The sequence below is a fragment of the Notamacropus eugenii genome, chromosome 5, assembly GCF_028372415.1.
Source record: "Notamacropus eugenii isolate mMacEug1 chromosome 5, mMacEug1.pri_v2, whole genome shotgun sequence".
Classification (NCBI taxonomy): Eukaryota; Metazoa; Chordata; class Mammalia; order Diprotodontia; family Macropodidae; genus Notamacropus; species Notamacropus eugenii.
The window spans coordinates 369,350,480-369,363,421 of NC_092876.1; the positions used below are offsets into that span (position 1 = coordinate 369,350,480).

Sequence of the window (12,942 nt, forward strand, 5' to 3'; positions counted from 1 at the left end):
TGGATTCAATCATTTTATTAGCCATTCAATGCCAATGTTACCATTTTTACATAATACCTAGTTTTCATCTCAAAGGGATCTAATTTAGTACATCATGTTAATAGTAAAAACAACTCAGAGAATATGGCTAAATCTCAACCAATCTAGCATTTTAATATCCTCTGGACAAGGCAAGCTAGAATTCAATCATTTTACACACACTTAGGGTAGTGTTTCAAAATAAAAAACTAGGAAGCTGATACAATTTAAAGCAGGGGAAAATGAAGATTTTGGTCTTTTATTCCAGCAAATTATACTTTCAATTAACAGCAACAGTGATATCATAAAGAATGTTCTGTCTTCTTTTTTTCTGAGTTTCTGAACTTTAATACAAATTAAAAGTAGTATTTGAGTCTGTTGGGATGGAAAGTAGCTAATGGCTGCATTTACCTGTAACATAATCAAGAAGAAGCTGAGTTTCCCTATCGATAACCAGGTCCAGGCTGGGTATAACCCTGAGTAAAGGGGGGACGGTTACGTGAATAAGGGTTAGGCCCACTTGGAGGAGGGGTCATAGTACTTCCCGGAGGTGGCGTATAGCCCGGTCTTGGTTGATAGGCACCTGGTTGACTTTGAGCCATTCCAGGTTGAGAGGCAGGGGTGTAAGTGGTAGGCTGAGAAGCTTGAGTAGTGTAATTCTGCGCAGGATAATTGCTTGCCTGGTACTGCTGAGGAGGTTGAGCAGGCAATTGTTGAGGCTGTCCAGAAAAGCCAGGAGCTGGGGGCTGGGAAGTTGGTTGCTGAGCATATCCTTGGAACTGTTGAGGAGGTTGGGGTCCGGCCTGCTGATTGTAACCTGGTGGAAAAGTAAAATAATAACCATCTATTTGTGTGCACGTGCACTACGTAAGAAAGTAAAAGGGTTTTACCAGATTTGATGGATAAATTTTAACATAAGGGTTAAAAGGCCTTTTTAATCGGAAAGACTGTCCACAAATTAAACAAACAGACAAATGAATCACAGGCATTTGTAACAAAGCAAGCACAGTAGCAAATTATACTTTGCATTATTTCAAAAATCAATTATCTAATGCTATGCAGCAAATGCACTTGCAGAAATAGAAAACTCAGTTTAACTATAACTATATTTTGTAAGCCACAGCCACAGTGTTCACTTCTTTAGTTCAATCATTATGGTATTTTATTTAGAAGGAGACAAAGGAGGGACAATAGCTGAAATATCATAATATAGTAAGCAGGGAGGACTACGTAAAAGTAATCTCGTATAAAATCATATTTCCTAGTGGATCTTCTTAGATGTGAACCTGCAGAATGTTTGCAAAAATAATGTACTGCAAAATTAGGAAAAGCATCACAATGCTATTGGATACATTCTATGATGGCAATGAGGTACTATTTATTACTCTTTCTTGTTAAGTCATAAAAACTCACACTTTGTTCAATTCTTGCAAAATATTAGTGATTATTTTAATAGTTCCTGAAATTATAAGTGCCCTTTATATTTAACATTTTTACCCTTTTTAAAGTTTAAAATTATAATACTTAGCATACGTGCACTTACATACATAAAAATGCTATCCCACCCCCATCAGCATATGTATTCATAATTTACTACAACTGTTTTCCCATAGGCGTGATTTGTTTTGTTTTTTAAAAGAAAAGTCTGCTTCAACTGAAAGTTTTTATCTCTACTATGAAACACACCTGCAGCTACTTGCAATGAAACCTCTCCATTGACTGGAATCCTGTCAGCATTAAACACCAGATACATAAGAAAATTATTAAAATATGCACAGCCCTGAATATAAAATAAGGTTCGAAGAATTCATTTGAGTATATTCTGAACTCACCTTGAACCTGGGTTCAAAATTTACTCATGAAAGAAACCTTTTGATAATTGTCCATGAAAAACCTGAAAACGGCCAAGGGTCAAGAGGACACACCCACCAATGTGTGTCAGAAATTGTCAAGTCAAAATGCATCAATTTCATATTTCCACAATTTATGTTCTCCATGATGGCTAGGGGTAACACATTTTGATTTGTTAAATAACAGGAAACCAAAGAAAATTGGGAATATAAGGATAGGGTTTCTTAAAAAAATAAAATTTTTAGAACTAAAGATTTCAGAACACCAGGACTCTGACTCTGGGCGTCTGAGGGAGCTTTTCCATAGCAGGTATTTTTTTCTTAGTATAAAATACATTAAAAATTTCAAGTATTTTCTTGAGGAAGTTCTGACAAATGATGTTTAGTGAGCCTCTAACTCGGGCCTGCACAACACATGGCCCACCAAAGGATTTTAGGTGGCTCACAAAAAATGTAGAGGAAGTAAAAAGAAAGTAAACATGTAATGGGTGCTTTGTCCATGCCCTGCTTAACCCGCCTTCCACTAGTCACTACTATGTGTCACAAGTGGGTTGCCGTGTACTCTCTCCTGTTTGTCACATGACCTGCAGCAACCAACCATCATCAGTCTGTCCTTAGAGTGAAAGGAATGATTTCCTGATAAATAAAAATATTAATAAGTACAACTGATAATAATTGAAATATCCCCTTTTAAAAATATGGTTTATTTGCAAAAGTTTAATAATTATACCTTTACTTGGAAAGTGACCCACAATAAAAACCTATCTATGGCCCCAAAAAGTTTAGCCTATTTGAATTTAAGCCCTTACCTACTGTCAAGTTGCGCAGGTCTGCTCTAACTGAATACTAATCAGTAAAAAAAACAAACAAACAACCTTTGACTTTATGGATTTTTTCCAATTATTACAGAAAACTAACTTGACCTTTATAATCTACTTTTTAAAATTCAGGGCTGGCCAAATAACATAAGATATCTAAAGGAAAAAATAGACAAAAATATGTATTCTAGATAAAAGGTTTTGAACAAAAAAAAGACAGTAAATTGTATTTTCTGGTTCTTGCTACTTAATTCAAAAATTATAGATTTGAGATTTTTTTAAATGAGGTCCAGAAGTATCCATTAAGACAATCTATCATTAATCATTTGCCTGAGAGGCAAGAAGCTCAAAAAATTAATAAATGATTATCAATTTCTATAGAGAAATAACTTACTAGGGTCATCTACCAGTTACCTATACAAGTTTTTCACCAAAGTTACTGGTGAAGTGTATAGGAAATGGGACTTTTGCAGCTTCTTAGCAGTATTGTTTAGTAGAATAAGCCCTTGCTTAGGAAAGTTCCAGATCTGTGCTATAGTCCCAGCTCTAACACTAAGCAATTGTGTAAATCTGGGTAAGTCACTTACCCACAAGAAACCAGCTGCCTCATCTGCAAAAATGGGATTTCAAATAGATGATCTTTAAGGTTTCTTCTACCTCTAATTTCATATGAATTATTTAATTAATTAAACTCTGCATTATTTTGAAAGATAAAAGCAGAAGTGGGGAACCTACAGCCTCGAGGCCACATGTGACCCTCTTAAGGCCTCAAGTGCAGCCCTTTAATGGAATCTAAACTTCATGGAAAAATTCCCTTAATAAGAGGATTTGTTCTATAAAACTTGGACTCAAAGTTGGAGTCAAAAGAATGTAGCCAAGGACTCTTAGAAGGTTCCCCACACCTGGTAGCCTTTTTAAAAATTACAACACAAGTTTAAAGGTTTTTTTTTTAATTTATTCTGTGCCAAAAAGAAAGGAATATTAATTACTATAATGAAAATCTCTATACAACCAAAAAGGTTAAACTCCAGTTGCTGGCACATTTTATCAAATGCATGAGACTACTATTTTCAGAACAAAAGCTGGACAGTTTTTCCTTCTTCCTAACAGGATGTAATGTGTATTTGGCAAATTATTTTGTATTCCACAGCTTCATTATTTGTGACATAGCCCTATAATGATAAAACACTGTGAAGTCAGAGTAAGTATAGATTTAAAGCTGAAAGGGACATTTGAGGTCATCTAGTTCCAAACTCTCATTTTACAAGATGAGAAAACAAGTCTAGAAATGTTAAGTCACAGTAAGGGGCAGAACCTGGATATGAGCTCAAAAATTTTCATTTCAAATCCAATGTCGTTTCCACTAAGCCATGTTCCAAACTCAATCACATATAAAGCTATCATTTGAACTATAAAACTTAATTGCAGCTTCCCATTAGTCATTTATTAAATATAAATAATTTCCATATCTAGGCTCACTAATGTGTAAAAACACTATCATTTATATTTTTCATGTTGACTAAAAATACTTACTAAATGAACCCATTTCAATCCACTTTGAATGCAAAACTTCTGTCCAAATTTCCATTGTCTCAGAAAATTTGTTAAAAATGTAATTAACAATCTGACCCTTAAATCATTCAGTGAAATCAATCTTTCAAATACTGGATCATCAGGAAAATCAAGCACACTGGTTTCATTATGACAAACCAAGAGGATTTAAATTAGATAAACTTATGGAAATATTTTAAGGTGACAAGTCGAAATGGATTTTTCCTTTAAACAAAAAAGTCCCCAAGGATTAAGTTTTACAAATCAAAGAAAGGCTTGGAGGAAGAAGGGAGAGGAGGGGCTTCCCTTAGCTGTGATTTAGTGACAAATTCTAGTTTCCTGCAAATTAGGCTTATTTTAGTAGGAGTTGTGTTCCATGATTTCAGTGAAATTAAACTCTATTTTGTTGTTTTTAAGCCATTGCTTACTAGAATCACAGAAGTACATATGTTTGATGCTCATGTTCAAATAAATTGCTAGTTTAAAATACAATTATATAAAATATTAGAAATTTGAAGAAATATGTAAAATATTGTTCTTCACCAGAACAATTCTGTGTATTTCTGAAAATAAAATCAAATGTAAAATTCAAGTAGTTAAAAGCAGATACATAAACTTAAATCCATTCTGTTAGCTGCTTACCTGAATACTGCATACCATATTGTTGTGGAGGCTGAGCCTGTGGCTGCTGAGTACCATAGCTGGCCTGTTGTTGGTACTGTTGATACATCTGACCTACACATTAAAATAAAAGAGAAAAATTTTTAAGTCCAACAGATATACTCAAAATATTAATAGTTTATATACCTAAGGATTTCATCTCCTTTGAATCTAACAATACTTTTAAGGCTAGTATTATGCCCATTTTACAAAAGAGGAAACTGAGTCTAAATGGAGCAGTTTAAGTATACTGCCTAAAGTCTCAAAGCTAATAAAAGGCAGGACCTGGCCCAGAACTCATTCCAAATCCAATATTCTTTCCACTCCAGTTAGAGCCCTCATCACCTTGACTACTGCACTAGCCTACTAATTGGCCTCCTTGCTTTGAGTCTCTAGCCTCCCTCCAATCCATCTTCCACATAGGTATTCAAGTGTTTCTCCTCAAGCATAGCTCTGACCATGCTATTACTCAAACTCTAATTGCTTCCTATTGCCTCTACGACAGAATACAAATTCCTCTTTTCAGCTTTTAAAGCTCTTCATAACCAGGCCCTAACCTATCTTTCCAGCTTTATCACGTATCACTTCCCTTCATATCCTCTACATTCCAGCCAAACTGGACTTTACACATGACACTCCACCTCTCATCTCAGAGACATGGGGATTACAAATAAGCAAAGCAACACATACTGTCAGAACTCTATCAGTTGACTTTGCTCAAATTTTGTCATTATAAAGAAGGGTTCAATGTTAGAGGAGTCAAGGAAAATGAATAGTGAAAAAAAAAAACAAATTGACAACAATAAAACTGAAACATTTAAGCAGAATAAAATCCTTTATGATCTTGATTCAGGCATTCAGTATGTGTCTTGGCTAAAGTCAGTCAAAAAGCATCAGTATTTAGCAACTAAGACTTGACACTTCTGCTCAAAATAATTTATTTCAAGTGGTTTTAAAAATAGCAGCTTTTATTTTTAATAGGAGATCTTATAACATCAGGAAAGGTATTTTCTGAAGTAGTAAAATTACTAGCTTTAGTAACTAACAATGGATATGCTCCCCACATGAAAATCTATTGTTCTAAAATACACAGAAATAGTTCTAGGGCACTAAACAGCAACATACTTTAACAAGGTCATGTTCAATTAATAAAGGCATAATGCAAAAGTTCCTACCTGCCATGCCAAAGACTTAAATCCTTATCAAAAAGAAATCTCAAATCCTTAGGATGGAATAATTGTTATTCAGAGTTTGGTATAATTTAGTATATTTATTTTGGGTTTTTAAAAAACTATCCTTCCAATTGTTAAACAGAATGCAAAATTCTTGAAATAGAAATTTTGTTAAGTGATATTTATGAGGCTTTTATAGATCTGAAGTCCTTTAAATGTGATTTTTACAAACCACATTTTTATTCTGGCCACAGAAAGCTCTATTTGTATTTCTTCTTTGAATCAATATCTGCAGCTACTAATTTATGCTACTCTGATAATTTATGCTACTGCTCTGGCCGTTACAATTGGGTGAGAGAAGGAATAGAGAAAAGGTCTAAAATCTAGGGCATGCTAATAATTCCTCCCCTCCCCATCACCAAAAATGTCAATTCTAGTTTTACCCAAACCTTACTCTAGCGTTCAATGAGACAATAAAAGAATTGCCCAGGAAGATATGATCATTTCAAAAGTTACACAATGATTCTGTGCCATAAAAAAAGAAAATCAAATGGATGGCATCCTACTACCTTATCCTTCTTTACACAATGAATATAATATACACTACCACCTGGCCTTTAAAATATATAGCTAGAGCACCACCTGGTGTTTTCCTGTGGAATCTTAAAAATAAAACAAAAACTAACACTTAAAAATAAGAATAAAATAAAGGTTTCAAATCTATTCATATTAGTTAGCTAGCAGTGCTCTGAATATACTATAAATATCATTCTCAAACTTTCCATTTTAAAACTATGCTTAATTTCACAATTTAACTCTTATTTTTTACCTTCAATCTGACCTGCCTGTGTCTGAGCTCCTGTATATGGTGGCTGTTGTGGCTGAACACCTGGTGGATGAGCTGCAGAGGAGGAGGAAGCAATGCTATCTGGTGTTCCAGAACGTTCTTCTGCAGGAGCACTAGGTGGTCCTGAAGAATGAAGAAAAGCATAATCAGAACCTAGCATAGAACTTTGCACATAGCAGGTGCTTAATAAATATTTCCTTCAAAGCAAGTTAGACACAGAAAAAAGGAAAATTAAAGGAATTATATTTCAAGCTTAAGCTTCACATAAAATCCTTAAGATGCCATATTTGTATCCTTAAAATATTAAAAATGTCAGAAAAATGCTTCAAGTATATTGAATGGATCTTCAATGGATGATTTATAGGAGATTATGGATAATAATCACACAAGATTAGAAGGGTTTGAGGGGTTGTACTTTGCATCAATGGATGGAATATTCACACTAATAATATCACAGGGCTGCCTAAGAACCAACTCTCTAATTTTTCTTTACTTGCTGTTTTCCAAGAAGTTCCAGACTGCAAATGAAAAGAGTCCCCTACTGCCATCTAGCAAGAAGTTGAGTCCTATGTTCCTAAAATCCTCCTGAAAGAAGCAGCAGCTATCTCAATGTCATTATCAGTAGTATTCTTATATTCATCTATTACAGAACAAGCACTCATTTTGACCAAAGAAAATTCAGACTATAACAAAAGTTGGGACCCTGATTCTAAGAGGCTATTGGAAAAGCAACAGCATATGTCCAGAGATATTTAGAGGACCTATCTCTATTCGAATGTTCCAAAGTTGGATACTTAACATATTGCTAACAATTAATCATCCATCTTTTGTTCCCTTCCATACTTCCCCCCCAAACCCTACTTTAGTTCCTTATGGGGCAGCTAGGTGATGCACTGGATAGAGCACCAGTGCAAGAGTCAGGAGGGCCTGAGTTCAAATCTCACCTCAGACACTTCACACTCTCTAGCTGTGTGATCTTAGGCAAGTTACCTAACCCCAACTACCTCATCCTGGGTCATCTCCAGTCATCCTGATGAATATCTGGTCACTGGATTCAGATGGCTCTGGAGGAGAAGTGAGGCTGGTGACCTGCACAGCACTCCCTCATTCAAAAATCAAAGTCAAGTGCAAGTCATATCATCATTTCTCTGATGGCATGGTCTTCTTCGGCAACCAAGGACGAACACACACAACTCTAGTTCCTTAACACTATCAAAGACGACATGAGATAGGCTTACTTAAATAAATGTATGTCTGGCCACAACGATTTGGATGTTCCTTTCAACACTACAGATAGCCAGTCACCCATGTGTGCTCATTCTGTGCCACAGTTGTCCATATCCTCCTAAAAGTTCACCACACCTTGCCGGAGACTTTCCTCAATTTCTTGTGACATTACAAAGGTCTCACCTTCACCCTCACCACAAGACCAACTTATTTGCTCTTCTTCCTATGGTACTTTTCCCCGATAACATATTTTACTCCTGTCCTCCGTCAAACTGCTTTCCTGGTTACAAGCTGCAGTCATATGTCTGTATTGGTCCCTGTATAATATCACTTTTAAATCTCCGGAGATTGTGTTATGTTTAACAATGATGTAGCAATATTGTAAAATGTTACTAAAAAGACATCTTTATTTCCATGGGAAACTTGGGATCATCAGAAGAACTCTGAAATTTCCTAAAGACAATACTACCTATTCTCCTTTTGACTCTGGGCCTAACTCTTTGTCCATTTGTACTGGCTGTCCCAGTTACACATACTAAAGAACATATGCTATAGGTTGTCCATCCAAATGCAGGGTCAAAATCAAAGTTACATATTTCTTCATCTACTTGGCCTTTCCTCTATGGATGGTCAGGCCCAACTCTTGATTATTTACTGATCTCTTCCGGGAGGCTATTCAAACAGCATAATACTATGAACAAACAGGAGCATCTGAAGGACCTCACCATCCACAGGGAATTTTTTAACTTGGATTCTCACCCATAAATATTTTCAATGAGACTCACCTGATGTTTATGATCAGAATGAATAGGGTTATTTCAGTTGTCATATCTTCCAAAGAATCTTGAATAATTGTGATATATCAATGAAAAACACCTTGTTGGGAGAGATACCTAAAGGTCAAATTTTGCTCTACTAAATCAAATGCTTTTTGATTATCATAAACAACAAGAACTGTGGGTTGCCATATTCTCTACCTTTTAATGCATGTAAAGATTCCAGTGCTAAAGAGTACTTGGCAAAAAACCTGCTTTTTTTCCTACTAAAATTTTCATAGAGAATATCCTCAATTCATGCATGAGTTAAGTCTCAAAGATTTTATATAGATAGGAAAGCAGGCACAGAATTGGTAGCTGCTGCTATTTCAGTAGTTTTTTTCAGTACCAAAAAAGATTCAAGATTTTTTTCACGCCTTTGATAGCTTCTCCTCCTTCAGATACTTAGTCAATTGACCCCTTAATGTGCCCTCACAATTGTGCTGCCTCCAACATGGTTCTCCTCTACACACACGAATTAATCCAGCTGCTTTTCTTTAGCATGATTTCTTCCTGTCCTGTAAGCACATTCAGCACTGTGATGCTTGAATCCAAGTGAGGTGGTTCCACTGACCTTGATGCTAAAAAGTTTATTTTAATAATCCTTAGGGTCTTTTCTGAGGTAGCCATACAACTCTGAACTCAACTTGTCTCCTTTTTCCTTCCCCAATAGTTAATATATTCTCTCTTTGCACTAGCTCTCAGGTTCACCTTTTCTTTTCCATATTGATAGTGAACCCCCAGTTCAGGACCCATCACAACATATCTATATTATAATTCAAAAATTTCATAGATGTTTTTCCTACGCAGTTTCTCCTTATTTCAATCCAACATACATAAAATTACGAACATAATTTCCCTCAAATAAAGTGTGTCATATCAGGCTCCTACTTAAGAATGGATAGTGATTCTCTGCTGCCTATAGCATGAAATCTAAATTCTTACAGCCCTAAGTCCATTAGTGAAAAAACACCCCTTCCACCTGACATCACTGTAGCACATTAAGTATGCAGTCTATACTTTGTTCATTTATGCTTCAGTTGCTCTGCAAATGTTTCATATGAAATTCTATCTTCTATGATCAAAATTAGGAGTCACTCTCCCAGATTTAGTAAGAAAATATATGTAATTTGTAGAACTGTTAGTTCTCCTAACTTCAAAAAAAATATAAATAGCAAAGGTTCTTTTAACTGTTTATTTTGTATGAGAAACATATGAAATGGGGTTATTCAAGAGAGAATTGTATAAAGTTATCCAGAAAAGAAAAAAAAGAGATTACGAATGTTTTTTCAACCTGGAAATTTGGCTTAAATATAGAGGATCCCTCAAAAGCAGAATACAACAAATAAACATGTTCTCTTGCTATAATTCTAAGGTAAATTCTTAATATAGTTTAGATTTTAATCAATAAATATCTATTAAGCACCGACCATGTGACAGGTACTGCAGCTAGCACAGGTAGTGAGGAAACAAAGACAACCATGAAACAGTCCCTGAATTCAAGAAACTTATATTCTATCAGCATAAACAACATGTACATAAAAGCAGATACAAAATATATATGAAATAAAAGGTAATGGGAGGGAGGAAAAAGGAGGCAGAGAAATGGAAGGACTAGCAACTGAGGGTATCAGAAACCTCCTCATGCAGGAAGTTGCTTGTATGTAAATTCTAAAAAAGGACAGGGAGTCTAAGAGACAGGTGAGGAGGAGGAGAGAGCATTCCAGGCATGAGTGATCATCTGTACAAAGGCAAAGTGAGAGGAGATGAAACAAATGAAATACTGGTTGGGAGGGGGCAAGGTGGGGTAACCAGTAGGTAAGTTTAGCTGGATCACACATTGTGTGGAAGGGAGTAATATGTAGTATCTCTGAAGAGGTAGGCTGGAGGCAAATTGAAAAAGGCTTTGAATAACAAGCAAGGGAGTTTGCAGTTAATCTAGGGTCAGCAGGGAATTACTAGACTTTATTAAGTAATGAAGCAACATAGTAAGACCTATACTTTAAGAAAAACACTTTGGTACCTGTGTGAAAGATATGTTGGGAAGGCGAGAGAAGTGAGGGAGGAAAAACTGCAATCGTCTAGGAGACAGGTGATGAGCTCTGAATAACTACATGAGTGAAAGAGACATCTAGGAAAGATGTTGTAGAGGTAGAAACGATAACATTTGGCAACTAACTGGATGCATCTGATTAGGCAGAATAAGGAGTCAAAGATGATACCATAACGTTGTGACTGAAATGAATAGTGGTATCCTCAAAAAAAATAGGCAAGTTTAAGAAGAGGTGTGGATTTTAGAGGAAAGATATATTCTTTTCTAGACATGTTGAGCTTAATATGCCTATGAAGACACTCAGTGGGACAGGCAAATGATAATGTGGGACAAAAGGTAAAACATGTAGGGTTAGATATATAGTTCTGGGAATCACATGCAGAGAGAAGACAAACTCAAGTGAGTGTATGTGTTCACTAGGAGAGTACAGAGAGAAAATAGAAAAACAAATCTCACGACAGAATGTTAAGGGTACAGAGATGATGATTCAACAAAATCACTGATAAAGAGCAGTAACACAGATTGGAGGAAATCCAAGAGAGAACAATGTCATAAAAACCCAGAGAGAAGAGAGTATCTCAGAGGGAAAGGGAGTTAACGGAGTAAACTGCTACAGAAAGGTTGAGGAAGGAGAAAAGGAACCTGAATTTGTCAACTAAGACACCAACATCTGTAAAAGAATACTTTCATTTCAGCGATGAAGTCAGAAGCCAGAACGCAGAAGGGAGGATTGGAGAGGAGGGGAGAAAGGCAAGAATAGGGGGAAGCATAGGTAGCAAACATAGATAACTTTTAAATTTTGTCTTTAATAAAACATGCATTCTTACCTGACACCTGATCATCTGTCAGACCAAATGCTGACATGACATTTTTGTTGACTTCATCTTGATTTTTTAATGGATCAAAAGCAGACATACTTGCTGACATCACTTGAGTAGATTGTTTGCCTGAAGAATCAGAAGCAGTGGGTTTTTCTTCCCTACTATCCACAGCATCTAGAGGTGGAATAAGAAAGGGCAAAATTAATTTCCACTTTAAATATAATATAGGTATTATATTAACTAATATAATAATATAGATATAACATTTATTACAACACACTCTAATGAATCTAGGAAAGGGAAATATAACATACTTTTTAACTCAGTTTCTTTTTAAGTCATGAAATTTTAGAGGTGGCAAGGACTACGTATGGAACACCTCATCTTATACAGGAGGCCACCATGTCCCATAGAAATGAAATGACTCGTCCAAAGTCACAGACTGGAATCATATGACTCTAGTGTTCTTCTCATTTTATCATACTGCCTCTAGAAGAAGTTTCGTAAAATTATTAAAAGCTAACCTGAAGGTCCAACTTAAGTTTAAGTTGCGTAAGTCTCATTCCACACCGGATAATTGTAGCACATCAAGATACTATACATTTAACAAAGTTATCATTCTATGCAAAATTTTAAAAATCAGCAAATAACCATCTTATAAATAAACAACAATCCATGAAAGGAGATACAGAACAAATATTATATATGGGAAACTGATGTACACACAACAAACTCTAATAGTTGGAAAGTACTGATAACATATTAGTATTCTATAGTAGGATAAAAATAGGTTTATTAGTAACAAGGTTTGTAAAAGGAGACCAGAGATCAGGACTTTCCTATGTTTTATTATGCAGTAGCTACAGTATTGCAAAGACTATTAAAGATCATTCACTGATCTTTCATTACAATGATATGGCACATAATTCAGTATGAAGTAGTCTACCTTAAACTCTATTCAATATGTTTTATTACTGGTAAGAAAAGAAGGGTCTCACAATAATACTATTCTATGTATTACAATTCCATTACATAGACTTCTAAGAATGAAATTACTGTGAGGTCCCAGTTTATTCTGATAAAATTTATTCAGCCAGAAGCTATTGCAAT

The 12,942-nt window shown here is 35.4% G+C and overlaps 1 protein-coding gene across 4 annotated transcripts in view; it reads right to left on the reverse strand.

Moving 5' to 3' along the window:
• The window catches only part of TFG (trafficking from ER to golgi regulator), a 37,173-nt gene continuing 24,231 nt past the window's right edge, over positions 1-12,942 (reverse strand). For 2 of the 4 annotated variants that reach the window (XM_072614186.1, XM_072614187.1), the window contains exons 5-8: positions 11,839-12,006; positions 6,911-7,039; positions 4,880-4,972; positions 1-835 (exon numbers count right to left, since the gene is read on the reverse strand). In XM_072614186.1, the coding sequence (XP_072470287.1) occupies positions 462-835; positions 4,880-4,972; positions 6,911-7,039; positions 11,839-12,006 (764 nt within the window). In that variant the 3' untranslated portion in view covers positions 1-461. Of the gene's footprint in view, positions 836-4,879; positions 4,973-6,898; positions 7,040-11,838; positions 12,007-12,942 lie in introns of all 4 variants that reach the window. The other 2 variants (XM_072614184.1, XM_072614185.1) reach the window with 1 other exon arrangement.